A 27,745-nucleotide genomic window follows, 5' to 3' on the forward strand; every position below is an offset into this window, starting at 1 on the left:
TAAACATTAAAAAACAATCAAATAAAACTCTAAGCATATAACTAATAATAATCTATCCATCTTCCCCAAGTCACACTTAAAATTAATCTTGCAAATATGCGGAAATCTTTACCATTTCTTCAAGACTTAAACATAATAATATCCTTAATTATAATAAACATTATAAAATTTACTCATAAACTAAAAAATATTTATCACTCTCTAACTTTCTCTGAATATAATCTACCCATCTTTTCTAAAATTTAAACAACAATAATCTTACCACTATTATAACATCAACATCACATTCGTCTCTTTAAAATTCAAATCCCATAACAAAGTACGAATTATATCCCATATATCCAATCAATTATTTTACAGTCTTTAACTAATTTTATGAATTCTCATTATATAAACTCTATTCAAAATACAGCTCCTTATAACTAACTCCCTTAATCAAATTAATCCTTTAACATAATATAAATTCATTGCAAACTTTTTCAAATAATGAAATATTCTCTTTCTTTTATACAGCAAACAAGCGTTTCTGAGCAAAAATATGGTTTTCGTCCTTTGGCATCTCACAGACTGTGTGAGATGCTATTGAATTGTATGTGGTATTTCGGCTATTGCTAGGAAGTGGGTTTTTTTTGGGAAAAGTAGCAAAGACTAAAGAAAGGGGTTATTTCTTATATAGGTGTAAAAGAGCAGTTATGCAAAGTGCAGTAATGAACCGAGGAATCGACAAAGATTCTAGGTCCCTTTAAAGCAGTTGTAGACCTTTGTGTTTCCACAATAGCAACATTGGAAGGCTGAGCTATTTGTTTTAAATTCAAATGTACCTAAAATGATTGCCAAGTAGATAGAATACCTGTCTTATCCATCTTCCCAGCATATTAAATGCCGGAGCCTGTAAAGGAAATATTGGCTGGTTTTATTCATTTATTCAATTTATATGTCTGCCTACTGGATATAGAACTCGGGGGGGGGGAGCAAGTTAAAAACAACAGTAAAAAACATTACTAAAAACTAAAACTTATCAAATCTGGCCAGCATGCTTATCTACGTCAGTTGCTCACCCAATAGCCCAGATCAAATGTGAATGAATTAAATTGGAAAGAGGGTATTTTTTTTTCAAATTTCCCCCTTCTCTTCATTAAAGCAGATTGCTGAGTTTTGTCCTGTTCTGCGGGGCAAGAGGACCCACATCCTTGCCCTTTGTTCTCTTCCAGTTCAGACTGATAAAAGTAATAATAGTGGAATTCTTTCAAACTGCTGCTGGTGGTTTGAGGAGTAAACGCTGGTGTGAAAATATCCAGAATTAGAATGAGTAGATATGTTTAGTGAAGAGATTAGTGACAAAATAGTAGACTAACACCTGACATTTCAGAGAAAGTTGTTTTAGAAAATGTTTGCAAGGCAAGTGTCAATAATACTAATGTGGTATATGAACTACATTACATTGTCTTTCTAATAATTGCCATAATTAGTGTGTTGCAGCAAAAACAAAACAATATTGATGTTTTGTAGCAGCTTAAAGACTAATATATCTATTACACCAACGTATTCCAGTTTTGCATAGTGGTGAGTTTAAATTCAAGCTGCTACTACCTTTATCTAGTGCAGTGTTTCTCAACCTTGACAATTTTAAGGCATGTGGACTTCAACTCCCAGAATTCCACAGCCAGCATTGAAGTCCACATGCCTTAAAATTGTCAAGGTTGAGAAACACTGATCTAGTGTATGAAAATGATTACTAAAGGTATTTTATATATATTTCAAAATGTTCTTTTCTTTTGCTTATTGAAAAATCTCCAATTGTACAACAGAAAATGGGGAGGTAGAGATAGCCTTCTCAGAAATACCGTATCCTTTTATTATTTCCCAAAGCGCAGAAGCTTTGAAGCAAGTGCTTGCTTGTCTTGTTAAGCCGCTGACGAGTTGCTTTAGATTCACTCGCTAAATTTAAACCTGTGGTGCAAAGGTTGTTTTAATTCCCCAAATAAGTATTTATTCTTCCTGCCTGAGAACTGTATGAGCTTGTCCCTATCAATTCATAAGTTAGCATTATTGAATTGCAAGAAATCACGTAGCGGATTTGAGAGAAGTTGGTCCTGGGCTAGTCATACAGTGAATGAAATTTTAAATATTTAAAAAAATGCAACTACCCTTTAGATTCTAATTTTGTGAAATGTATGGCTCACCTATGGCAAACAGACAACATAATGCCTCAACCTTTTAACATCTCCCCTGAAAGCTGTTTTGATCTCAGTGGAAGGCTATTCCAAAGGGGACTGTATTATAAGATGTCGCATGACTCCAGAATTGGAGGCCACTTAGCACAGGGGATGCTCCTTTGGGGCTAATGGTAGTTTCTGGGTAGTCTTAAAGGACAGTCCCAGATGTCTGTGAAACTGTGTGACATGAATATATTGAATAAACATATGTCTTTCTTCTTTCACTTTAGTCCTGAGCAAAATCCTTTTTCTGAAGCTACAGATTGGTACTGTGGGGAAATCTCCACAACACTAATTATGACACTTTTCAACTAGTACTTATTTTTGCAATTTTGAGACATTAAATATCAAGAGGCATTTTAAAGTTGTATTTTGTCTGAATTGTTGTACAGAATTTGTGTGCCCTTAGGCTTTTAAAACCACACTCTGTGCCATAATACTGAAGCGAGTATACAAATAAAAACAAAGTTAATTTAAATGAAAGACAGGACATGGTCCATGGTGCTATGTGCTTATCCCTCTAAGCTGTAATCTCCGAATCCTTCAACCATGGAACATCATTTCCCTATAAAGCTGTATTTTAACCTGGTGATAAAAAACTAACACAATATGCCTGGGCATGTCTGACCATTGTCCTGCTTAAAAAACCTCAATAGGTAACCTGTTGGCTAAGACTGTTGACATAGTCTACTTCAAGCCTAATTATAGTTTGAAGTTACAGGGTCGTGCCCTGTTATTTCATCTTGTACGATGGCCTGATCACATAATATATATACACATATGTTTAAAAAGTTGCCTTCTCATAAGATTTTTGGAGATTTCATCCAAAGATCTTGTGCAACAATGCTGAGATTTCAGAAACTTTGTAAAATAACTTATTTTTTTTTATTGGGGAGCTATGTATATTAGAAGGAGGGATACCTCTCTTGTCTGCGACAGGCTTTTATCTCAGTTTGTTTATCTAAAGAATTCTTGAAGGTCATATACCTTTAACCAAGATTTTGGGAAAATATGCTATTTGCATGTACTTGGCTGCAGCTTGAAAACATAAAATATACTACACATATCATTTATTTATCTTAAAAACAGAAGTCACCCTGTGATACAATTTGTCTTGATAGAAATATGTGCTTTTTAAACTTGTCCTTCCAACATTATGTAATTGAGCAGCTAGTATAAAGGGAGAGTCTAGATTAGAGCTTCTTAAACCCTGTTCTTAATTAATTTGTGTAATCGCAAATTGATAGTGATATGTGAGTGTTTATAGTTATATGTCCGCAATACATTTAGTTTAGATGCTTAGTTTCATATTTTTCAAGGGATGGAGGCATATGGACATTGCTTGTTTGTTAATTTTTACTCTTAAAACATTTATACAGAAAGAGAGGGGTAAAATTGTCATGGATCCCAGTAGGAGTGTGATTCTGCAATATAAAAAAGAACTTTTCACAAATGTGTATCATGCTTATATCAGATAAGCAGAAACCCAGCTGCGATCTTTAAGAGTAAATCCCATTGAACCCAACAGCAACATATAAATCATACAGTATTCATGTTACATGGTTTTTGACCTTGGTTGCAAAACTCTTTTCTCTCCTACTTTACTAATCAAGTGGGGGTTGCACAAAAGCATTAAGGAGAGACAAATTGGAAAATGAATGAGAGAATGCTTTCATATGACTAACCCATGACATCTATCCTGACTCAGTTACAATACTTAAGTTCCACATTTGGTTATAGTAATGTGAACCTACTGCCTGTCTAAGTTTCTTGGAGGCTGTTTTCGTTGTAAATTAACCTTAAAACCTAGTGATGGAGATTAGTAGCGCCATATCTTAAATCATTTTATTGCAGACACTTGCTGATTTAGTCTGAGTCAACATGTGCGTGGAAATAGGTCTGTATATCACTAATAAGGTGAGAATATAGAAAAGCTGCTACATGCACAGTTACTCAGATTAATTCCCACTTCGGTAGAATGAGAATGTAAAGCTGACTGATAAGGATTACTATTATTAACAATTTTAAAAAATGCCGGTCATTAGATTTTAAGCCACACAGTATCATTGGGATGTTTTATGTACCATAAAATATGGACTGGACCTCCTTGTGTACAGGCAGTCGTTAACTTATGGCCACAGTTGAGCCCAAAATTTCCATTGCTAAGCAAGACAGTGAGTTTTGCCCCATTTTACAACCTTCCTTGCTACCGTTGTTAAGTGAATCACTGAAGTTTTAAGAAAAGTAAGTTAGTAACACGGTTGTTAAGTGAATCTGGCTTCCTCATTGATTTTGCTTATCCAAAGGTCACAAGCACATCATAAATACATGCCAGTTGCCAAATGTCTGAATTTTGATCATGTGACCATGGGGATGCGGCAAAGGGCGTAAGTGTGAAAAAATGATCATAAGTCACTTTTTTTAAGTGCCGTTGTAACTTTGAACGGTCACTAAATGAACTGTTGTAAGTCGAGGGCTACCTGTATTTATGTATTTTTTTTCATCTTATTTTCCAAAAGTTAATTTCTGGATTGTTTCTTTATGATACCTCCTCAAGGCATCTTATTTCCAGGATTGAAATGGACAAAACAGGCTATAGGCATGCAGCTTTTATAGAATTAAGTTTGGCAAATTATTTCTATTATTTCTATTTCCTTTCCAGTCAAATCTGACTCGAGAGGGGCGATGCTCACCTCCATTTCTTAGCCAAGGGAACCAGCATTGTCCGAAGACACTTCCATGATCACGTAGGCAGCATAGCTGTATGCCAAGGCATACACCACACTATTACTTTCCCACTAAAGTGATACCTATTTATCTACTCACTCGCATGTTTTTGAACTGCTAGGTGGGCAGGACCTGCGGCAAGTAACAGGAGCTCACTGCATTGCATGGCACTCGAGTTTTGAACCTGGGCAGTCAATTTTCCAGCTGACAGGCTTAGCATCTTTAACCACTGAGCCATCGCGCCCCTGTATTTTTATAGTAGTTCTTGTAATATATAAACTGTAGTTCATAGCAGAGTTTGGAGCTTATGCTCTTTATCTAGATTCAGTCCTTAGCATCTCCAGTTAGAAAGGCTGAGGAAAATTCAATTTTCTAGGGATGGTGGGAAATTTCTGCCAACCAGAGTGGACAAATCAGGGCAATGTGGACCCCTAGTTCAATCATATTAAGTGGCCTCATATGTTCACTGCAATTTTTAATGTTTAAAAAAGGTGAAAAGTGTTTGAATGTGTCCAAGGTATACTGTATTTGCCACAAGGGCCTGTTTGTACCTATGGATAAGGCAAACACGTCAGCAGACCAATTAAATGCGATTATGTGCATTCGGTTCTGTATATCAGGCTATTTATACCTGTATTTCTCTCCTCTTGTTGTTGAAAGGATATAACTGAATGCTGGAATACTGACTGTTGTGCTTTTTTCCCCTCCTGTCTTTCTTCTTCCTTTCTTCTGTCTTCAGTAGAGCATGCGCCATTTTGAACATTCTCGGTAAAGTAATCCGATATTGATGTCCCTTTCCTTAAATGATATTTCAGAGTGTGAGAATATCGATGCTGAAAGGAAAAAATATGAAACATTGATTTAAATAATTTTCTGACTTGTGTTAAAAGGCAGATTTTCCCCACTACCCTCCCTGTTTCTAATGGATCAAAGTTGCATCTGCTATTATTTAAACAAATACTTGAAATAGTTACCGTATTTTTTTTTTACAAAACACTTTATTAACTCCTCTTTAGCTTTGTTAGTATTAGTATTATCCAATATTCAATCAATTTGAAGTAGATGCTTTCTTCAAATAAACATACAAGCAAACAATACTATACACTGCTAGCATTTTAAAAACAATGTTTTTTTTCCCCTAGCCAATTGTAAAATAAAGCCAAAGAGGAGCTTAGGGAATTACAGCGGAAAAAAAAACTAGAAGAAAAGAACAAACAACTTCCAAAGAAGCCTTTCCTCTAGTCTAAAATGTTAAATTTTTTAAAAGATTAATCCAAAATTATAAAATGTCAGAAATAACGATGGAGGACCAGATTGCAAGGACAACTCAGTATATTTTGGTGTTTCCCATAGAAAAGATAAATGGTACCACATCATAGTAAAAAGATCTATAAGTAATTCAGAGTAAAAAGCCCACTTAACTGTACTAACTCGCTTCAAGCAAGCAGTGTTTTTTAACTTAACTTAACCCATCAGGGTACTTCCTATTCTTCCATAGAAATTAGTAAGTTTTAGCAAAAGAGTGGCATTGTTAAGCTCCTATCAGCTAAGGAAATTGCTTCTTGCAGGAATACAAAATTAACTTAGGGATATAGGGACATTGGAACTGCCCTATCAGTTATGGAGCAAATATTAATTTGCAGTTTTAAATGCTTTTTTTTAATAGATCTCAGCTGAATTACTGAAATTTTGTAAATCTTTATGAAATAACTGGGCAAATGAATAATTTAAAATGCTCTTTAGATACATTCTCTCTTTGTCTAGAAAAACATTTTAGATGAAATGGTATCTAGGAATAGCGGTTGAGAAGGTATTTAACAGCCTGAGCAATTCATTTACTGACACAAGCATTACGTAATGAGGGAAGATTCAGGTACTTCCAGCTATCCTGTTCAAGTAAACATATTGTTTCCTGGTATTGCAGGAGTTATGTAAGATACTTGGGGGAATATTTTTGCTGTAGGACTGGGTTTCCACACGAAGGCAATTTACATCTTGAAAGCAAAAGATGTACTCTCCTTTGTTAAGGAGAGAAGAGCATAGATTTAAAGGAGCTAAACATTAAACATGGTTTCTGGGATGATACGGTTTTGGTAGAGGGAATGGAACACTATTAGCTTTGGGGAGTTTTTGTTTTGGGGGGGTTTAGGAGTACTCATTGGGTTCGGTGACATAGAGGAACATTTTACTTTTATAAAAAATGTCACATGTGAGTAAGGATGTGCTGTTCAGTGCTGGTGAAGCCACGGCAACCTTTGTTCCTGATGGGCACTCCATGCACAGTTTACTAGTGAAATGGTCAGATTTGCTAATGGAAAGCATAGCAACAAAATGTCACTAACTTTAATAGCTTGGGATCTCTCAACTGTTTCCGTTTTTCACTTGAAAAAGACCACTCAGGTTTTGGGCTAGAAAAACTGTCCTTGGAATAAAATCAAGGTTAGTAAAGGAAACATTGGTGTAAGACCATTGTTAAATAGATGCCCCAATAACTTCATCATATAACTGGAAAGTGGTGGGAAAACTACCATTCATTGCACTGTCATTTGTGATCCGTAAACTTGGCACTGAGTTCATATTCATATTTTTTTTTAATTTCTATCCTGAGCATACACTCAGTTGACTTTTATTGCAGCATTTTACATGGACATTAATTCCTGTTTAGCTCGTCTTAACAACACAGAATTCACACTCTAATAATTATTAGAAAGAGCTTCACATTTATAAAGCTTATTTACCGGAAGATGCACTTCAAAGACATTTTTTTAAAAAAGACAGGGTCACTCACCGTTCTCAACAGGTTGATCAAATTTGGCTCATGTAACAGAAGAGTTACTGCAGTTGGGATGATGAGTACCTAAAAACAGTGCTGATTTAACAGGCCTCCTTCAAAGTCTCTTGCCAGGATTTAGTCTCTATACTGAGAGGCTGTTTGAGGATTTTTTTAAAAAGATATTTTATCCTGCTTTTATTATTTTTATAAATAACTCAAGGCTGCAGACGTGCCTAATACTCATTCCTCCTCCGATTTTCCTTACAACAACTTTGTGAGGTGGGTAGGGCTGAGAGAGAGAGAAATTGCCCCACGTTACCCAGCTGGCTTTCATGCCAAAGGTGGGACTAGAACTCATAGTCTCTTGGTTTCTAGCCTGTTGTCTTAAACATTTGACCCTGCCATTATAATGCCTTAGAAAGAGCTGCTCTGGGAAAGAGTGGATCTATAGGAAACTCCTTTACTTAACTGGGTGATCTGCCTACCCTGGATTATTTTTATATTCTCATGTGAATGTAATTGATAAAAGATTCCTCCCCTCCCCCCCCAGATTTCTTTTAATAAATAATACCGACTTACTGTACATGAGAAAATAAAAATTTTTATTTTCTCATGAAGATAATTCAATTAATCTTTAATTCATGAAAAGTCCTAAAGCTTTGGTATTATACTTAAATAATTTCTTTCCTGAGCAATAGAACTGCTCTTTAAAGTTCATTCTGAAAATTACCTACCTAGGCCCATATTCCCAAACTGAGACAAAGATTCATAGATTTGAACATGTTATACATGGGAAACAGTTTTCTATAAAAAATTATTTTGAAATAAATCCTTTTTCTTCATGAATCCTGTCAGTCAGTGTTTCTTCAGATTGCAGAATTCTTAAAAGAATTGCATTGCTGAGGTTGAGCAACACTGCCCCGAATCAGATGTAAATCATATATAATGTTCATATTTTTCCTTACAACATGGTTTTATGATACTGTAAGCTGTCAAAGTCACTTGATAGTGAGATGGGTGGCAATTTAATTTAATTTAATTTTTTAATTTAATGATTGCAAGAACTGACTTTCATAGGTTTATAGAGAAAAAGAATGCCAATTTTAATACAGGAAGATCTTTTATTAATCAGATAAATTATAAATGCAGTTAACTAGTAGTTGAGATACTTAGCCTTAAGCAAATATCTACATACAATTGGAAACTGAACAAGTTTAGCTTATTCTGAAATTGAACCGCAAGTTGTTGTCAAATGGTATTAAAGTAAAGGATGCACCCTAAAACTTGATATCTATGATATATCCACTTTATAGCTTAGCTTTTCTGTCTAAGAATGGGATCAGGTGTGAAATTTCTCCTTCAGTGATGAAAGTTTATGAACATTTTATAGAGATCTATAATCAAACAGTACTGTAACCTACATATGATCAGTCAGGTCATGCAAGTGGTGAGCGAATAAGGAATTGTGGCAGCAAATTTTTTCAGGAGAATGTCAGAATAACTGTGAGCTGAAGATTTAAAAAAATGTGGGCCACAGCAACAGGTTGCCTATCCTAAATAAATAAATCTATAATAGAATGGCTGGAGCTATTTGCTGCTAAAGGAGATGCCGCCAGTTACCAAAGACTGGACAGAGTTTTGGGTATTGCTTAACTAGAATCTTTTATCTCTTAATAGAGTTCAGGTGAAGCTTTTGACAACATTGTAGATTATACTAGATTACACTACTGCATGGTTACGGATAGTTCTAAAGAGTTCACAAAACTTTCACCATATTAAGAGTTGTACAGTATGTTGTTTTTTTTAAATACCTGCACTCTTCTGCAGTATGCCATTACTCCTTGTTTTAAACCTTCTTTGCTTTTACGTTGTATGATTTTCTACCTCTTTTCTTTTGTGTATTGAACTTCTCCAGATCATGCTTCTGTTGCCCATCGTTTACCAGCAGCATTTCCTTCAAGTTCAACTCTTTATAACTCTTGTCTTTCTTTCTAGCAGGTGCCTCAACAATTCCGTCACCACCAGCAGCTCCAGGTCCTCCTCCTCCTCCTCCTCCTCCTCCTAATTTGGATGTGCCAACCCACCCTGAGCTGCAGCCTGTCAACAGCACAAGCAGGAACGCCTTACTCAGTTCCATTCAGAATTTCCAGAAAGCTGCTTTGAAAAAAACAGAAACCTGTGACTGCAGTGTTCCCAGAATCAGCTGAAATTGTTTACAAATCAAATTGGATATATTTTCTGTTTCTGTTCTCAGAGCCGGTTTTCCTGTAATAATTTGATCTAGCCACTCTTTTTGTTTAGAGTCATTTCAATCTTTTCCCCCCTAAAAATAATATAATTGAATAACTTATATCAGAATCCTTGAAGGGTGAAAAGATCCCATTTAGAGATTTATTTTGTGGAATCTTTTTGGGACAGATATTATTTCTTCTGATAAGAGTGACCATTTATATTCTGAGGCTTGCTTTCCAAAAAGACTGAACTATAAATCCTGGCCCATCGATGTTAGCTGTGCTATATGTCAAGTTAGTTCAGCTATGCTGAAAAGCATGGCAGTGCTGAGAATTTTTTTTTGCCCTGCAAAACGCAGGTAATCCATGGATTATTCAAAGTCTAAAAGTACAGCTCCCAGTACAACTCAATTTAGAAAGAAATTATAATGCGATTAGACTTGGGGGTTAAATTGGATATCAAGCTATTTACATATGCAGGGTTTCCATTAATTCAAATTTAACCTCAATGTATGATTTATTATTGGGCTGGGTGTTTAAAAAAAAACCTACGTTAAGTTTAATGTTTTAGTGGGAAAATGTCATTTTTCTGATTTGTTGAAAATCTTAAAATTGCACTTTAAGGATTAGTAATCCATTTTTAAAGTCAAGTATGTGTCAGTGTTTGTTCCTATGCAGATAATGTCATTGTGTAGAAGAGTTCATGTAGTCTGAAAAATATACTCATATTTTTATTANGGCGGGCCGCAGCGGGGCGTTCGGGAGGCCGCGGGGGGGTGCGGCGGGCCGCGGCGGGGCGTTCGGGAGGCTGCGGCGGCGGCGGCAGCGCGGAAGGGAGGCAGCATTCGCTCCATAAGACGCACAGACATTTTCCCCCATCTTTTGGGGGGGAAAAAGTGCGTCTTATAGAGCGAAAAATACGGTAATTCCTGTTTAGCTCGTCTTCACAACACAGAATTCACACTCTAATAATGATCAGAAAGAGCTTCACATTTATAAAGCTTATTTACCGGAAAGTGCACTTCAAAGACATTTTTTTAAAAAAGACAGGGTCACTCACCATTCTCAACAGGTTGATCAAATTTGGCTCATGTAACAGAAGAGTTACTGCAGTTGGGATGATGAGTACCTAAAAACAGTGCTGATTTAATAGGCCTCCTTCAAAGTCTCTTGCCAGGATTTAGTCTCTATACTGAGAGGCTGTTTGAGGAATTTTTTTAAAAGATATTTTATCCTGCTTTTATTATTTTTATAAATAACTCAAGGCTGCAGACGTGCCTAATACTCATTCCTCCTCCGATTTTCCTTACAACAACTTTGTGAGGTGGGTAGGGCTGAGAGAGAGAGAAATTGCCCCAAGTTACCCAGCTGGCTTTCATGCCAAAGGTGGGACTAGAACTCACCGTCTCTTGGTTTCTAGCCTGTTGTCTTAAACATTTGACCCTGCCATTATAATGCCTTAGAAAGAGCCGCTCTGGGAAAGAGTGGATCTATAGGAAACTCCTTTACTTAACTGGGTGATCTGCCTACCCTGGATTATTTTTATATTCTCATGTGAATGTAATTGATAAAGGATTCCTCCCCGCCCCCCCGCCCCCCGATTTCTTTTAATAAATAATACGGACTTACTATACATGAGAAAATAAAAATATTTTTATTTTCTCATGAAGATAATTCAATTAATCTTTAATTCATGAAAAGTCCTAAAGCTTTGGTATTATACTTAAATAATTTCTTTCCTGAGCCATGGAACTGCTCTTTAAAGTTCATTCTGAAAATGAACCTACCTAGGCCCATATTCCCAAACTGAGACAAAGATTCATAGATTTGAACATGTTATACATGAGAAACAGTTTTCTATAAAAATTATTTTGAAATAAATCGTTTTTCTTCATGAATCCTGTCAGTCAGTGTTTCTTCAGATTGCAGAATTCTTAAAAGAATTGCATTGCTGAGGTTGAGCAACACTGCCCCGAATCAGATGTAAATCATATATAATGTTCATATTTTTCCTTACAACATGGTTTTATGATACTGTAAGCTGTCAAAGTCACTTGATAGTGAGATGGGTGGCAATTTAATTTAATTTAATTTTTTAATTTAATGATTGCAAGAACTGACTTTCATAGGTTTATAGAGGAAAAAGAATGCCAATTTTAATACAGGAAGATCTTTTATTAATCAGATAAATTATAAATGCAGTTAACTAGTAGTTGAGATACTTAGCCTTAAGCAAATATCTACATACAATTGGAAACTGAACAAGTTTAGCTTATTCTGAACTTGAACCGCAAGTTGTTGTCAAATGGTATTAAAGTAGAGGATGCACCCTAAAACTTGATATCTATGATATATCCACTTTATAGCTTAGCTTTTCTGTCTAAGAATGGGATCAGGCGTGAAATTTCTCCTTCGGTGATGGAAAGTTTATGAAAATTTTATAAAGATCTATAATCAAACAGTACTGTAACCTACATATAATCAGTCAGGTCATGCAAGTGGTGAGCGAATAAGGAATTGTGGCAGCAAATTTTTCAGGAGAATGTCAGAATAACTGTGAGCTGAAGATTTAAAAAAATGTGGGCCACAGCAACAGGTCACCTATCCTAAATAAATAAATCTACAATAGAATGACTGGAGCTATTTGCTGCTAAAGGAGATGTCGCCAGTTACCAAAGACTGGACAGAGTTTTGGGTATGGCTTAACCAGAATCTTTTATCTCTTAATAGGGCTCAGGTGAAGCTTTTGACAACATTGTAGATTATACTAGATTACACTACTGCATGGTTACGGATAGTTCTAAAGAGTTCACAAAACTTTCACCAGAATGTTGTTGTTTTTTAAATACCTGCACTCTTCTGCAGTATGACATTACTCCTTGTTTTAAACCTTCTTTGCTTTTACGTTGTATGATTTTCTACCTCTTTTCTTTTGTGTATTGAACTTCTCCAGATCATGCTTCTGTTGCCCATCGTTTACCAGCAGCATTTCCTTCAAGTTCAACTCTTTATAACTCTTGTCTTTCTTTCTAGCAGGTGCCTCAACAATTCCGTCACCACCAGCAGCTCCAGGTCCTCCTCCTCCTCCTCCTCCTCCTAATTTGGATGTGCCAACCCACCCTGAGCTGCAGCCTGTCAACAGCACAAGCAGGAACGCCTTACTCAGTTCCATTCAGAATTTCCAGAAAGCTGCTTTGAAAAAAACAGAAACCTGTGACTGCAGTGTTCCCAGAATCAGCTGAAATTGTTTACAAATCAAATTGGATATATTTTCTGTTTCTGTTCTCAGAGCCGGTTTTCCTATAATAATTTGATCTAGCCACTCTTTTTGTTTAGAGTCATTTCAATCTTTTCCCCCCTAAAAATAATATAATTGAATAATTTATATCAGAATCCTTGAAGGGTGAAAAGATCCCATTTAGAGATTTATTTTGTGGAATCTTTTTGGGACAGATATTATTTCTTCTGATAAGAGTGACCATTTATATTCTGAGGCTTGCTTTCCAAAAAGACTGAACTATAAATCCTGGCCCATCGATGTTAGCTGTGCTATATGTCAAGTTAGTTCAGCTATGCTGAAAAGCATGGCAGTGCTGAGAATTTTTTTTGCCCTGCAAAACGCAGGTAATCCATGGATTATTCAAAGTCTAAAAGTACAGCTCCCAGTACAACTCAATTTAGAAAGAAATTATAATGCGATTAGACTTGGGGGTTAAATTGGATATCAAGCTATTTACATATGCAGGGTTTCCATTAATTCAAATTTAACCTCAATGATTTATTATTGGGCTGGGTGTTTAAAAAAAAAACCTACGTTAAGTTTAATGTTTTAGTGGGAAAATGTCATTTTTCTGATTTGTTGAAAATCTTAAAATTGCACTTTAAGGATTAGTAATCCATTTTTAAAGTCAAGTATGTGTCAGTGTTTGTTCCTATGCAGATAATGTCATTGTGTAGAAGAGTTCATGTAGTCTGAAAAATATACTCATATTTTTATTAAAATGTGAATAGAATTTCATTGGCGTTGGAAGAAAATAAATCTGCTTAATCTTTCAGTAGTACTGTACTGCTAAACATGGTAAAACGTTAAGTGCCTTGAAAATCTGAAAGTCCAGTTGCTGAGTATAGTAACCCTGTATCAGAGGTGTCAAAACAGCTGGTCTGTGGACCGGTTGCATCATATGGAGGCTGCGCCCACCTCAGCTCCGGTAATGCAAAAATTGTTGCGATATGTCGCAGCACATCATGTGATGTTTGACACCCGTGCCCTATATCAAGCTGAGATGAGGAAAGATCTTGGTTACAGCTGATGCATCTAAAACAATCTTCATCTTAGAGCAGTAATAGTGAACTTATGTGTGTCAAAGGTGACATGCCATTTTTTGGGTGGCATGCCAGCATTCACCAACACCCACATCTATTCTTGAAACCCCATCTCATTCTCATGCAAATTTTGAAGGCTGCGGAGGCCATATAGGAACAGGGTGTTCTTTTGTGCAGCCTCTGAAAATTGCATGAAAATGGGATATGCTTTTGTGTGGTTTTTGGCAGCTGCATAGCTGTGGAAGAGCATTCTCCAAAACTGCTTGAAAAACAGGCCCACTGAGTGCCACTGTCCAGTGTGGCCTAGATTGGCGGGGGGGGGGGGATTGTTTCTCTTTTGTTTGGGGAGGTGTGCATGAGACATGTCAGCAAAGTCAAGTTAGGCATTTTCCCACATTTTTGGCACACAGAACCCCAAAGGTTCACCATCAGTGACTTAGCCTTACAGCAGTGGTTCTCAACCTTTTTAATGCCGCAACCCCAACCGGCCGTAAGTCGAGGACTAAACTGGTCGTAAGTCGAGGACTTTCCCTGCCCGGGAGCGCCACGCATGCGTGGTTCTGCCCCCTGCGCCGGCCGAGGCGTAGCTGGCAAGCGGCAGAGACGGAGCAGGCCGACCACCAGCTGGCCCAGTCCAAGGGAGGTAAGGCACCCACCGGAAAAGGAGGAAAAAATGGCGGACAGCCTTGCTTGGCGACCCCCATGAAATTGGTCGATCGACCCCAAATGAGGTCCCGACCCACAGGTTGAGAACCACTGCCTTACAGGAAAGAATAGCAGAGGCCATGATTGTGCTATGAAATAAAGGGAGAAAGGAAGAAATACAACACCAACACAATTTAGTTAATACCTTTATTACAAGCTACATAAGTTACAAAATAAGCACAAGCTGATTCTTGACAAGATAGGCTGCTCATGGGAGCAAACCTGATCTTGTAGTCAATAACAAAACATTTTACCATATAATGAAAGTTCTTTAATAATTCATCTCCCTTTGCGTTGGCTTCTTGAGAGAGAGACAACATGGTCTGTAACAAACATGCTTTCTATTATTCCTTTTGTAATGCCTTATCCCAATCCACGTGCAATATAAGGTGCAGCTCTGGATACAGTGGCTTGCAGTATGCTTCATAAATAATAGTTAAAGATAAATTCTCAAAGAACAGAATTTGCACACAAGATCTAGATATTGAGCGTCTTTTTCACCGCAAATATTATGTCCTTTACTTGAGGTATGCAGTTTTCCTCTAAGATCTTTGCATAAGGCATCGGCACATCGGCACCTGTGACACGAACCACAGGTGCATCCAAATGGTTGAAAGCAGGACCTGAAATCGGAAGAATAGATTTGAAATTTATTCCTCAAGTTTAAGTTGGATATTTTCAGCCTGCTGCCTGGTAATGTCTAAAAACTGCTTGTGAAAGTTTACAGAACCCAAGAATCTGCATCCCCAAATTTAAGCTATCATAAATAGAAAGACGTACTGTGGCCACTGGCACAAAGTTCATATATAAACAATAAAGAACTAAAATCATAGATTTTATTTAAGTTGAAGATATGTCAAATAGGGGTTTTGTCAGTTTGAAGGTTTTATTATCCATTTATGTTTTTTTTTATCCCTGCACTGTTATTTTTATAAATAACTCAAGGCAGCAAACATACCTAATAGTCCTTCCTGTCCCTATTTTCTCCACAACCACTACCCGGGGAGGTGAGCTGGGCTGAGTGAGTGACTGGTCCGCAGGCACTCAGCTGTCTCTCATACCTAAGTGGGACTAGAACTCAAGTCTCCTGGTCAGTGGCCCAAAATCACCTGTGGGCTTCCAACCTAAGGCAGGACTGGAACTCAAGTCTCCTGGGTTCTAGTGGTGCTTAACCACTAGATTTAACTGGCTCTTTTTAGTATATGGCTGCATATACTTGACCTTCATCAAAATACTGCTCTTGCAGATTGGATGGCCTTTGCAGTCTAAAGAGAAACTCTAATGAAGGATAATGGCAACTGAACTTTCACTGGAAGCTTCAAAGAAGAGAGCACCGGCATTCTGATGTTAAGAACCACCACCATAAGTATGACTCTTCAAATACCTTCCATAATTCTGGCACAGATTTCAGCTCCCACCCCAAACTGGGGCCAGCCACCTTCTACTGTTACAAGATTATTGGTCTTCATGATGCTAGTTTCAATGGTTTCAATATCCAATGGCCGAATACTACGAAGGTTTATAACCTATGAGAAAGATTAGAGAAATTGGAACAGTTGTCAGTTTCACTGTAGTCTGGAAAATAAATGGAAATCATAACTTTTTCTCAGTAACTAGAGCAAATTCACAGAACGGCACTGTTCCACGCTTGTGTACCACTGAAGATTCCTTTTTTTTTACTTTGGAAAATCTTGGAAACCATTCAACAATGGTAGATAACGGTTCTCCGTCTGAGTCTCTACCTTGTCTAGTCGCTAATATGTACCTTCAAATATGTGAATGATGGGTACCTGAGATTTTCCATCAAAGCTGGTGTCTAAGGCTGCTTCCGTTGCTTGGGGAAGTAGGTGCAGCCAAGGAACCAGCAGAACCCTTAACACATTTGAAAGGTAGGCAACAAGTTTTGAAGATATCTCTTTCGTGAATTGTATCCCAACAAAATACTTTGTACCTCACATTCCACTCCATCTTTGGCAAGGACAGCAGCTGCTTCTAGACAGTGGCTAACAGGTCTTGAGTGAGATGCTAAGGTTATATGGGTTCCTGAAACACAAAATTGATAACAGAGAGTTGTAACTTCGGCAGAGATCTGTTCTAAATTCAAATTCTTTAAAAAAGATTTTCCAACAGTCACCATGTCAACTTTTAAAAGTTGAACTTATTACCTCAAAAATGTTCACTGCTAGGAAATGTACCTAATATTGTCCAAAGACTATAGGAACAGTTTGAGTGTTGTAATTACAGCAATTGGGACTGGGATGGCTTAGCAATGGCAATCCTGGTTGCCATCATAACCAGGGAACTTTGAACCATTTAAGTGAGGACTTCACATGACTATGATAAGAGGAAGAGGAGGGAATCCAGGCAATGGGGTGGTGGTTGTAAGCTACGGGCAGGTGGCCAGGCACTTTGGGTGGGTGCTACACAGTGGTGGGATTCAGCCAGTTCGCACCAGTTTGGCAGAACCGGTAGCTAATTTTTTGTTGCCCAGGCCCAGAATGGACTTCCGGAAGCGGCATCCACACAGAGAACCGGTTGTTCACATATTTGAATCCCACAACTGATGCTACAGCATATAGCTAGGTTAAAAAAAAGCAGCAGGAGCAAGAGCTACCAGCTGACCCAAAATGACTTTGCTTATGAGAAGCTGGCAGTAAAGGTTGCAAATGGCGATTGCACGACTGCAGGGGTGCTGCAACAGCTACCATTTTGAGGATTGGTCCCGTGTCCCCCTTGTTCAGCACCACTGTAACCTGAATGGTTGTTGAATGAATGGTCATAACCCGAGGACTACCAGTACTGTCAAACATAGGAGTTGAAACTCTCCAAACACAGCAAATGAGTAATATTTTAGAGCCATCTAGAAATCAGAAGGGGAAATCAATTTCAAAAAGATCAATGAATGTTTGTGCATACTTCTATCCCCAAATTAAAAAAAAAACAGATGATGGGCCAATGGGGAACGTACTTACAATATGGGAATGTACGCACCAGACAAAGCTAGCCAACGGAGGGATTAATCACACACACTCAAAAGCTACCTCTCAAAAATCAAAATCAAAATGAATGCCTAAGGTTTCGGATTGTTTCCATTCTCAATTGAGTTTGTAAACATACTTCTACAAGGAATAAAGTATGTTTTAAGACTTGAAAGAATGGGTAACCATTAGGGGTAGGATGAATTCTGGAAGCTTGCAAATTCAGTTTGTTCTATTCTTCGCCCGGGCCTTTGAAGCCCCTTTTTCTTTTTCTCCGTTTCTATTCGAGTTTAATAACTCTGCCATCTATCTTCTTTTTGCTTTGGGAACCAGGCAGCATATAAGTTCAATAAATTTTGATTAGGAGTTTGGTGATGCAAGGAAGCCATTTAAAAAAAAGAGAGAGAGAGAGAGAACCTGGCTGATCTTAAAAACCATATCAGAATCTCTTTTTTTAAAAATACTTGCAGAATAGAGCAAATCGTTTAAATCACTTGCACGTGTGGATGGGTACCAGCGCGTGCGCCGTGGGGCCACATGGCCCACTTGCATATGCGCGCTAGCACCGCCGTGAACCCGCCCATTTGCGGCCCCGCATGCACATGCATTTCCCTGCTCCTCCTTTTCCTTCCGGGCCGCCAAGCCGGAAAGGTTGGGGAACTCTGCTCTAGAGAGAACTTGGGAAGGCTAAATGCAAATAGCGTGCTTGCTTACCTTGCCTTTCTATCTTGGCCTTTCCTATAGGAACGATGAAATCTTTTGAAAGTACTTCCTCAGACAGCTCAAAGGACACCCCGTACATTAACTCATTTTCCAACATGACAACTATGAGGAATAAAAAAGAAGTGAGTTTTGATCACGGTCAAATTGTTGTGCTCATCAGAGATTACTTTTATAATGAAAGACTCTTAAGACACATCACAATAGAGGTCTGCCCAGTACCAGCTTGATATCTTGGAGCGAAACCTAAAGTACAAAGAAATATCTCATGAAACGTAAGCGCCAAGAGTTCGTTAGCGCCAATAGTCAAAATTCTGCAGTATGTGTGCATTCATACAAAGTAAAATTCTGAGGATGCTTTTAATATCTAATATCAGAAATGGTCAAAGGGGAATCAGGAGTATATTAGAGGATTCAATGTTAACTATTTCAAGCCTGAAACAATTGATCTGTGCCTGAAACCAGTTTTACCAGAAGTGTTCCAACCACGGAACATCCCTTACATTTTATTTCACAAATGAAACTTATTTAATTCTAATTAGATCTTTAGTTTTAAAATAGGCAAGTAAACATTGCTACTTTTTCAACTAAATCTATGCAAATAGTAAATTAATTCTGCTATAAATTGTTAAGGACATGAAAAGCAGCCCATTTTACAGGTTATTAATCCTTTGGTAGAACAGAACACTCCTGAAACTTTCAGACAATGTTAATAGCAACTTTTCTGAACTGGTTCCTATAACGGGTATATGAGTGACTTTCTGTGGTTTTTTTTCTCGATATGTCATACCTCTATCCAAAAAGGTTTGCCTCTGAAAACTATCAGGTCCCTTCCAACCATCCTCAAATCATCAAAATTCTAGTTGTATAATAAGAAAAGTTTAGGCCTGCACAATTATAAACCACCTGGATTTGAAAACTTTCACAAAAGCATATGAAAATCCAAGACAAATTTAACTTCCTGAGTCTGGAAAATAGGTTACTATTATGAAAGTTTACTTTGGGCTCATCCTGGGTTGTTGCATCCTGGTTATAAGATGTTGGGATTTTATAAAACTAGCAATTCATACAGGTAGTCCTTGCTGAGAAACTGACTTGTTTAGTGACTGTTCGTAGTTATGACCATGATGAAAGAGTAACCTTGCAATCAATCCTTGCACGTACAACCTTTGCAGGTCTGTAAAGCAAAGGAAAGCTGAAGTAAGATTGACAGCACAGCTGTGGCTTCCCTTAGTGATGGCTTTCCTTAACATATGAGTTATTGATCCCAATTGTAGTTGTTAAATGATTTTAGATCAAGTAGAAGCAGCAATAGTAAAGGAAAAGCTTTAAAGGGCAACAGTGTGCATTCTTTTGTTCATTTAGTATATTTATAGATAGCCTTTTTGGCATAATGATTTCCAAGTCAATAGGCACAAATACCCAATTCATGCCAATATAAATCTAAAACTAAAAGCAGTGAAATTCTAACAAAGCAAACAGAACCATTTGCTTAAATCAGTTACTCCTTGGCATACATACAGTATTTCCTATTGAAATCTGGAATATTCAAGCAGAATTGCTGTCACAAGTTTAATTTTCACAAGTACAAAAAACTGTTTGATGCAGATAAAATATAAGAAGGCAGTGCATTCATATTACATAGCAATTTTTGGGATTTGTTTACCTGGGTTGTCATCCCTGATTGATGCTTTAAGGAGACCTCTGGCATCCTCTGCACTCCAGGGGCTAACTACTTTCAGCCCAGGGCAATGCCCATACCAGGCTGCAAAACATTGTGAATGCTGGGCTGCTACTCCTGCTGAGGCACCATTTGGACCCCTGAAGACAATAGGGACAGGTACCAACCCAGAAGACATATAGTAGGTTTTAGCAGCCGAGTTTATAATCTGATCAATAGCTTGCATGGAGAAATTGAAGGTCATGAATTCACAAACAGGTCGCAAACCAGCCTGGTAAAACAAACCATCTGGATTAATATTAAGAGACAAACTCAGACAGTCTACTGCTGCTTAATCCCTCTTCTATATCTTCCTCTATTCATTTCCTATGTCTAATTAGAGCTGCCAGGCCTCTGAATACATCATACCTGCTTTTTTTAAAAAAAAAAACCTAGTTTGTTTAGAAATCTTCAGTTTCTTTTAATGAATCAAGCGTGTGTGTGTTTGTGTGTGTAAATAAAAACTAAAATGTCTTTAAAGCTACTTAAAATACTTTTCTTTATAACATATGGGAGTTACATACCATGGCAGCGCCAACAGCAATTCCAGTAAATCCCATCTAAGGAAGGAAAACAAACAAATTAAAATTTTTTTATAAACACACCATTACTGTATAAAATAAGATTTACAGCTTCCAAGGAATTCACTTGCAAGCAAATTTATTTAAAGACAAATACTAAAATAAAAAGATTAGAAATATCTTCTGAGTTCATACCTCTGATATAGGAGTATCTATCACCCTCTTATCCCCATATTTCTTCCAAAGTCCTCTGCTAATCTGTGGATTTGAAAAAGGAAGTCAAATTGCTGCTAAAATAATATCCTTTTAAATAACACAATAATTATACTGCAGTGCCCTGGTAGATATCTTACCTTGTATGCACCATCATATTGCGCGACTTCCTCTCCGAGCAAGAAAACTTTCTCATCCCTCTCTATCTCCTCATCTAAGGCCTGGTTTAAAGCATCACGGACAGTGACCTGTGATGATAAGATATCTAAGTCAAAATCCACAAATTGCTACTTCTAATAGTTACTGTCCTGAGAGAGGAAGGAAGACGGCAATATTTTAACTGGAATTTGGATTAGAATTACTATAGTTAACAACAACAACAATAATAATGTTGTAAAGGACCTTGGAGGTCATCTAGTCCAACCCCCTGCTCAGGCAGGAAACCCTGTACCATTTCAGACAAATGGCTGTCCAGTCTCTTCTTAAAAACTTCCAGTGTTGGAGCATTCACCACTTCTGGAGGCAGGTTGTTCCACTGGTTAATTGTTCTAACTGTCAGGATGTTTCTCCTTAGTTCTAGGTTGCTTCTCTCCTTGATTAGTTTCCATCCATTGCTTCTCGTCCTGCCTTCAGGCGCTTTGGAAAATAGCTTGACTCCCTCTTCTTTGTGGCAGCCCCTGAGATATTGGAACACTGCTGTCATGTCCCCCCTCGTCCTTCTTTTCGTTAAACTAGACATACCCAATTCCAGCAACTGTTCCTTATATGTTTTAGCCTCCAGTCCCCTAATCATCTTTGTTGCTCTTTTCTGTACTTTTTCTAGAGTCTCAACATCTTTTTTACATCGTGGTGACCAAAACTGGATGTTGAAAGCAAGCAAGTTGAAAGCAAGTATTTTATGCCAATCTGACATGGAATAGAAAGGATAGGCGATCCTCTATCCTGGAGAAGAATTTACTGAACAGGTGAAGGGTATCTGTCTTAGTTCTGTACAGGGGAAAATGTTTGAATGGTATTCGAGAAATACAATTTTCCTACATTGGCACTTACAAGGGGAAAAGATTATGTGACTATTATGGAACTTTCTGAATTACTCTATACTACAGTTAGTCCTCAATTTACTTGAGCCCGAAATTATGGTTAAGTCATGGCAGTCATTAAGCAGATCATCACATGACTGCCCAATTTTATAACAATTTCTGCAGCAGTTGTTCAGCAAACTAATTTTACTCAATTGGCGTTTTGCCAGAAACTGGAAGTGAACACCAGAAACTAGCAAAAATTGCAGAAAACCAGTCCCATGACCACAGGATGCTGCAGATGGGTGTATATGCAAGCCAGTTGCCAAGCACCCAAAATGTGATCACATGTCCATAGGTGGAGATATGTGTGCAGCAATCAGAACTCTGGAATCGGGTTATTAATAGTTTTGAAGAGGCCGATCATAACCTTGAACCATCATTAACCGAGGACTATCTGTATTTAAATGAATGTTAACATTCTTTTGTGCATTTTCATGTTAAATCCTGATTACTATTAATGATTCTATAAATTGCAGCTCTCTGGGTTTACACATTGAACTTAGATAGAAATAATGGTTTACAAATCATAATATCTGGATTCAAAAATTGTGCTAAATTAAGACTAAGCAAATCATATTTTGAGCCAGCACAATCATGAATAATTTTCTCCTGGGCATTAATAGCACGTATTCTCTGAATAGCAAGAGAACTCAAGGCACAGTCTAGAACAATGTTCCTCAAGCTTTTTACTCAGGAGGTGGCAAACCTATGGCACCCTCTCTGTGAGCACGTGCACCGTCGCTCCAGTCCTAGGCCTTCAGCTGGGTTTTATAAAATCTTTTTGCTTTAGGCCTCCGCTGCTGTGTGCGAAAAAAAAAAAAGGTTCAATCAATTTCAACTTCTTGTGGGGAAAATAGGATCTCGCAAAGTTGGAATTGATTGAACTTTTTAGTCCCACCCAGTCTGCTGTTACCACTGCAGCCACGCCCACCCAATGGGCCACGCCCACCCGGCACCCAACGATACATAAGTGGGTTTTGGTTTGCAGTTTGGGCACTCGGTCTCTAAAAGGTTCGCCATCACTGCTTTATGTCAACCCTGAGCTACAAATATTCTCCTTTATTAGTGCAGAAAATATTTCCAACCAAATACTAGCTGATCAAAATTTCAGGGACCAGGGACAAGTAATACCATTATTTCCTTCATTTTGATCAAGATAACTCCTTCATCTAGAGCAGGAGTGTCAAACTCGCAACATCACGTGACGTGTCGTGACATATCACGACTTTTTCTCCACTGCTGGTAATGAGGTGGGCGCAGTTTTAGCATGACGCATCCGGCCCGTGGGCCAGCAGTTTGACACACTGACCTAGAGGCACTAGCCACATAATAATAATAATAATAATTAATAATAATAATAATAATAATAATAGTAGTAGTAGTAGTAGTAGTAGTAAAATTGGAAGGGACCTTGGAGGTCATCTAGTCCAACCCCCTGCTCAGGCAGGAAACTAGATCCTTTCTGAAGGTATTGATAAATGTTTAGAGAATAGGAAGTTCATGGTCACATCTTTGGTCTGCTAAAACTCAAAACACCTCCCATAAACTTTTGTGCATTATTGTGGCATCTTTACCTGCTTTTGCACATCTTGCAATGTCACCAACCTTTTTCTTCAATGGGTATTCCAACAAGATGCATAAATTGCCTTAATTTCTCTCTATTCACTTATAATCATTTACTCCATTTTTTCCAGTCAAGCACTACTACACACCCCTTTTCCATATTAACTGCCATGTCCACTTTCCTTGTAGTATCACACAATCTAAACTTTGCTGCAAATTATTCAGGTTCTTGGCCATTAACATGATTTTTTTAATAAAACTTTTATTGATTTTTTCATACAATCAATAGTACTTGTTCAACAAACGTGTTGTCTGAGTTTTACACTCACTAATACAGATTTAATTCCTAATCCTTTATTTTCTCTAGCCATTGATAAAATAAGTCCCAAGTTTGATAATATTCTGTTTCTTCTTTTTCTTTCAGCCTCAAAGTAAGTCTGTCCATCTCTGCACATTCTAGTATTTTTTTAATTATTTCTTCATCTGATGGTATTTCTTCATTTTTCCAGTATTGTGCGAATATAATTCTTGCCGCTGTTGTTACATGTAAAATCAAATATATGCTTTATCAGTCTTTTCTGGCATTATACCTAATAAAAAAAGTTCAGGTTTAAAATCTACATGTTTTCCCAACATCTTTTCTAGCCATGTATGTATCTTTTTCCAATAACTCTTTGCTTTGGCACATGTCCACCAAACATGATAATAAGTACCTGACGTGTTTATTGGCCATTAACATGACTGTCTGCATACAAAAGTGCACATGCTTTCACACACCCCAAAACACATCTACAAAGTCACTAGCATCCCCTAGACATTTATCCATAATACAATAAACAACTTTTTTTCCTCTTTGGTATTACACTTTTTTAAAGCTGTTATTATTTTAACTACCGTATAACCTTTCTAAACTGGATGGTTAGATTTGTTGTACAGATAGTCCTTGGTAAATGGTGGCAATTGGGACCGGAATTTCTGTCACTAAGCAACACAGTCGCAAAGTACATCACAGGACCAAACCATTTAGCAGTGGAAATTTTAGTCCCAATTGCTGCTATTACCTAAATCAGCGGTTCTCAACCTATGGGTCGCGACCCCATTTGGGGTCGATCAACCATTTCACGGGGGTCGCCAAGCAAGGCTGTCCGCCATTTTTTCCCCCTTTTCCGGCAGGTGCCTTACCTTCCTTGGGCTGGGCCAGCTGGTGGTCGGCCTGCTCCGTCTCTGCCGCTTGCCAGCTACGCCTCGGCCGGCGCAGGGGGTGGAACCACGCATGCGCGGCGCTCCCAGGCAGGGAAAGTCCTCGACTTACGACCGGTTGGGTAGTCCTCGACTTATGACCGGTTTAGTCCTTGACTTACGACCGGTTTAGTCCTCGACTTACGACCGGTTTAGTCCTCGACTTACGACCAGTTGGGGGTCGCGAAATTAAAAAGGTTGAGAACCACTGACCTAAATCCTATGTCACATGGTCACTATTTGCAACTTCCTGCCAGCTGCCTCATTGTAGGAAGCCAGCCACAAAAATTGTTCAATACAAGGAATGCTATGTTCTAACTTGAGCCAGATAACAAGCAACAACCACAATGCAAGTACCAGTATGTACAATCAATGCCCCTCATAAGTTCTAGCAGTTGCTAAACAAATGGTTGTTAAACAAGAACCACCTATATTAGCACTTTTTGGTGCCAATAGCCATTCCTTAAAGTTGTATTCTATTAATTATATTCTTTTTAAGCTGGAGGGATAAGATTAGTGTTAATCATTTTTGATGGCAGTGTCCATTTCAGCCGATATTGGTTGAACATTTTGGAAGAAATTACGCAAAATTATCTCTCTTCTCTAGGACATATACAATGGTGCAACACAACAAATAGGTGTTATTAGGGGCCAGATTTAAATTGGAAAAATACAGAAAACTAACCTGGTGTGAAAAATTAAACACAGCAAATGGTCTTATTCGCATCTGCTCTCCCTTTAGGTCAGTGTTTCTCAACCTTGACAATTTTAAGGCATGTGGACTTCAACTCCCAGAATTCCACAGCCAGCATTGCTGGCTGTGGAATTCTGGGAGTTGAAGTCCACATGCCTTAAAATTGTCAAGGTTGAGAAACACTGCTTTAGGTCAACTAAACAATGCCCACTTAGATCACCTCCATCCAAACATCTTTTCGGCTGATTCAAAGCCTGTCCCTTTAGACTTGGGGAGAAATTGACCTTCGCTTCCGTGCATTTTGAAGGCGTTTTAACCTTTTCTTAAGGTTGGCTCTAGCTCTCGTACCTGAGCAGCAGCGGACCCAGACGACCGGAAGCCTCGCTGTGGAGGTGCCGACAACCAGCCGGCTTCCAGCCGCAGCACACACCGAACAAGGCCTCGGAGTGGACCCGCCGCCATCTTGAACCTGCCCTCCACTCGGCGCGCGGCTGAACGTAATCCTTGCGCCGCCCGCTCATCCCGCTTTCGGGTTCCACGGTTGCCCAGTAACCGGGCAAGAGAAAGATTCTCGCGAGGTTGAAACAACGAGAACTGCCCCTGTAGCTGCTGGCTGGTACTTTTTGCCCCACTTCCGCCCTCAGTTGAGAACGCTGGGATTCCAACGTCAGAGATTATTTTCCAGCTGTAATTCGAGGTGGTCGCAGAAAGTTGGCTGGATGAGAGAGAGGGAGAGAAAAAAAATATCTGTGTTATTATTAAACCTGTCTCTGTTGGGCATCACAGAAAAGAGCCCAAATTTTGAGCCAGATAATGGGGAAAAAATTTAACATCCTTTTCCCTAATGGAATCAGCTGGCATTACCAATTCGGAGCCCCTACTCTGTTTAAAAATCCCTCTATGACCCAATTCTAGAGCAGCTTTTATGTATTTGAGTGTATTTTAGACAGAAAAAGCTTCACAGTTAATAAAGAGGCGGGGTCGGAGACAGGGACTGAAAAAGCTTCTTTAAACGTAAACAGTTATTTAAGGAAGATTTGCATACCTTTGCTCACTCCAAAATAATAAATAAGGCCATAGGGATACGTGTGTACTTAAGACTAAAGCTTTAGAATGGAAGCCCATCTAAGCTTATTGAGCTTTCACATCAGAACTCATCTGGAAAAAGTAGAATGGATGGAATATGCTTGCTAATCATACTTTGGAAATGAAGCTCATTCTTTGTTGCAAGTTCTGTTACACGTTTATGAAAATGCATTATATGCAGAATAAAGGCAGCCCAATTGATACAAAAGCTGTCTTTCAGTTCCAACTGAATTGGTTAAACACTGGTACCTTGGTCTTGTAGTATTCACACTAAGAATAAATGATCTACCCTCTTTCAATATCTTCCCAGGCAATGGAACAAATTAATTCCTCTGTATACTCATTCTTGCTGGCTTTCTTTTTTGTATATGGGAGCGACAATAATTTTCTTCCAATTGTCAGCTATAACTACAATTTGTTGCACATGTTAAAAGAAATCCCACAGCCACTCCATATGCAAAGCACGTTTCTGTAACATTTACACCATCTAATTCTGCATGCATGTTCTGTGGCTCTTTTCAACATAAATCATTTCTTTGCAGCTTTCTCTTTCTTTACACATAAACAGTATCTTTCTGTCTTTGATTTTTGAAATAATTAGTCTCTCATAAGTTTTTTTTCTAACCCACAGCATCTTTCATGTTATCATTGTATCAAGCATGCTTTTTTATCATTGCTGTTAGCATAACTCCAGACAGTTCTGCAACACTCAGCAACATATTTATTCACTCTGTTCTAAGCAGCCTGTATACTTTACAGCAATGTTGCATTAATTATGTTGGAAGGCTAAACATTGTAGTTGTAAGACACCCAAAGTCATTTCAAATCTAATAATACATAAATCTAAGGAGACCATTCAAACCAAAACTGATTGGTGGTATATTCATTAATGCCAAAGAAGAGCTTGTGGGAAATCACACATATTTAGTATCTAAGGGGTAATGGCACCACAAA

At 38.1% G+C, this 27,745-nt stretch overlaps 2 protein-coding genes across 5 annotated transcripts in view; one reads left to right on the forward strand and one right to left on the reverse strand.

Moving 5' to 3' along the window:
• PXK (PX domain containing serine/threonine kinase like) overlaps nucleotides 1-10,282 on the forward strand; it is a 50,175-nt gene extending 39,893 nt beyond the window's left edge. For 2 of the 4 annotated variants that reach the window (XM_015825911.1, XM_015825914.1), the window contains exon 18: nucleotides 9,712-10,282. In XM_015825911.1, the coding sequence (XP_015681397.1) occupies nucleotides 9,712-9,923 (212 nt within the window). In that variant the 3' untranslated portion in view covers nucleotides 9,924-10,282. The remainder of the gene's footprint in view (nucleotides 1-9,711) is intronic. The other 2 variants (XM_015825912.1, XM_015825915.1) reach the window with 1 other exon arrangement.
• Nucleotides 10,283-15,108: 4,826 nt separating this feature from the next.
• Nucleotides 15,109-26,213, reverse strand: PDHB (pyruvate dehydrogenase E1 beta subunit). The gene is made up of 9 exons (XM_015825916.1): nucleotides 26,054-26,213; nucleotides 21,268-21,375; nucleotides 21,110-21,172; nucleotides 20,918-20,953; nucleotides 20,340-20,625; nucleotides 18,668-18,778; nucleotides 16,927-17,018; nucleotides 16,360-16,501; nucleotides 15,109-15,598 (listed from the first exon to the last, which is right to left on the reverse strand). The coding sequence occupies exons 1-9, from the start codon at nucleotides 26,165-26,167 to the stop codon at nucleotides 15,453-15,455; spliced, it is 1,098 nt and encodes a 365-aa protein (XP_015681402.1). The 5' UTR covers nucleotides 26,168-26,213; the 3' UTR covers nucleotides 15,109-15,452.
• Nucleotides 26,214-27,745: the final 1,532 nt, after the last annotated feature.

The sequence above is a fragment of the Protobothrops mucrosquamatus genome, unplaced genomic scaffold (genome assembly GCF_001527695.2).
Source record: "Protobothrops mucrosquamatus isolate PMUCROS unplaced genomic scaffold, P.Mucros_1.0 scaffold2878, whole genome shotgun sequence".
In the NCBI taxonomy this organism is placed as follows: Eukaryota; Metazoa; Chordata; class Lepidosauria; order Squamata; family Viperidae; genus Protobothrops; species Protobothrops mucrosquamatus.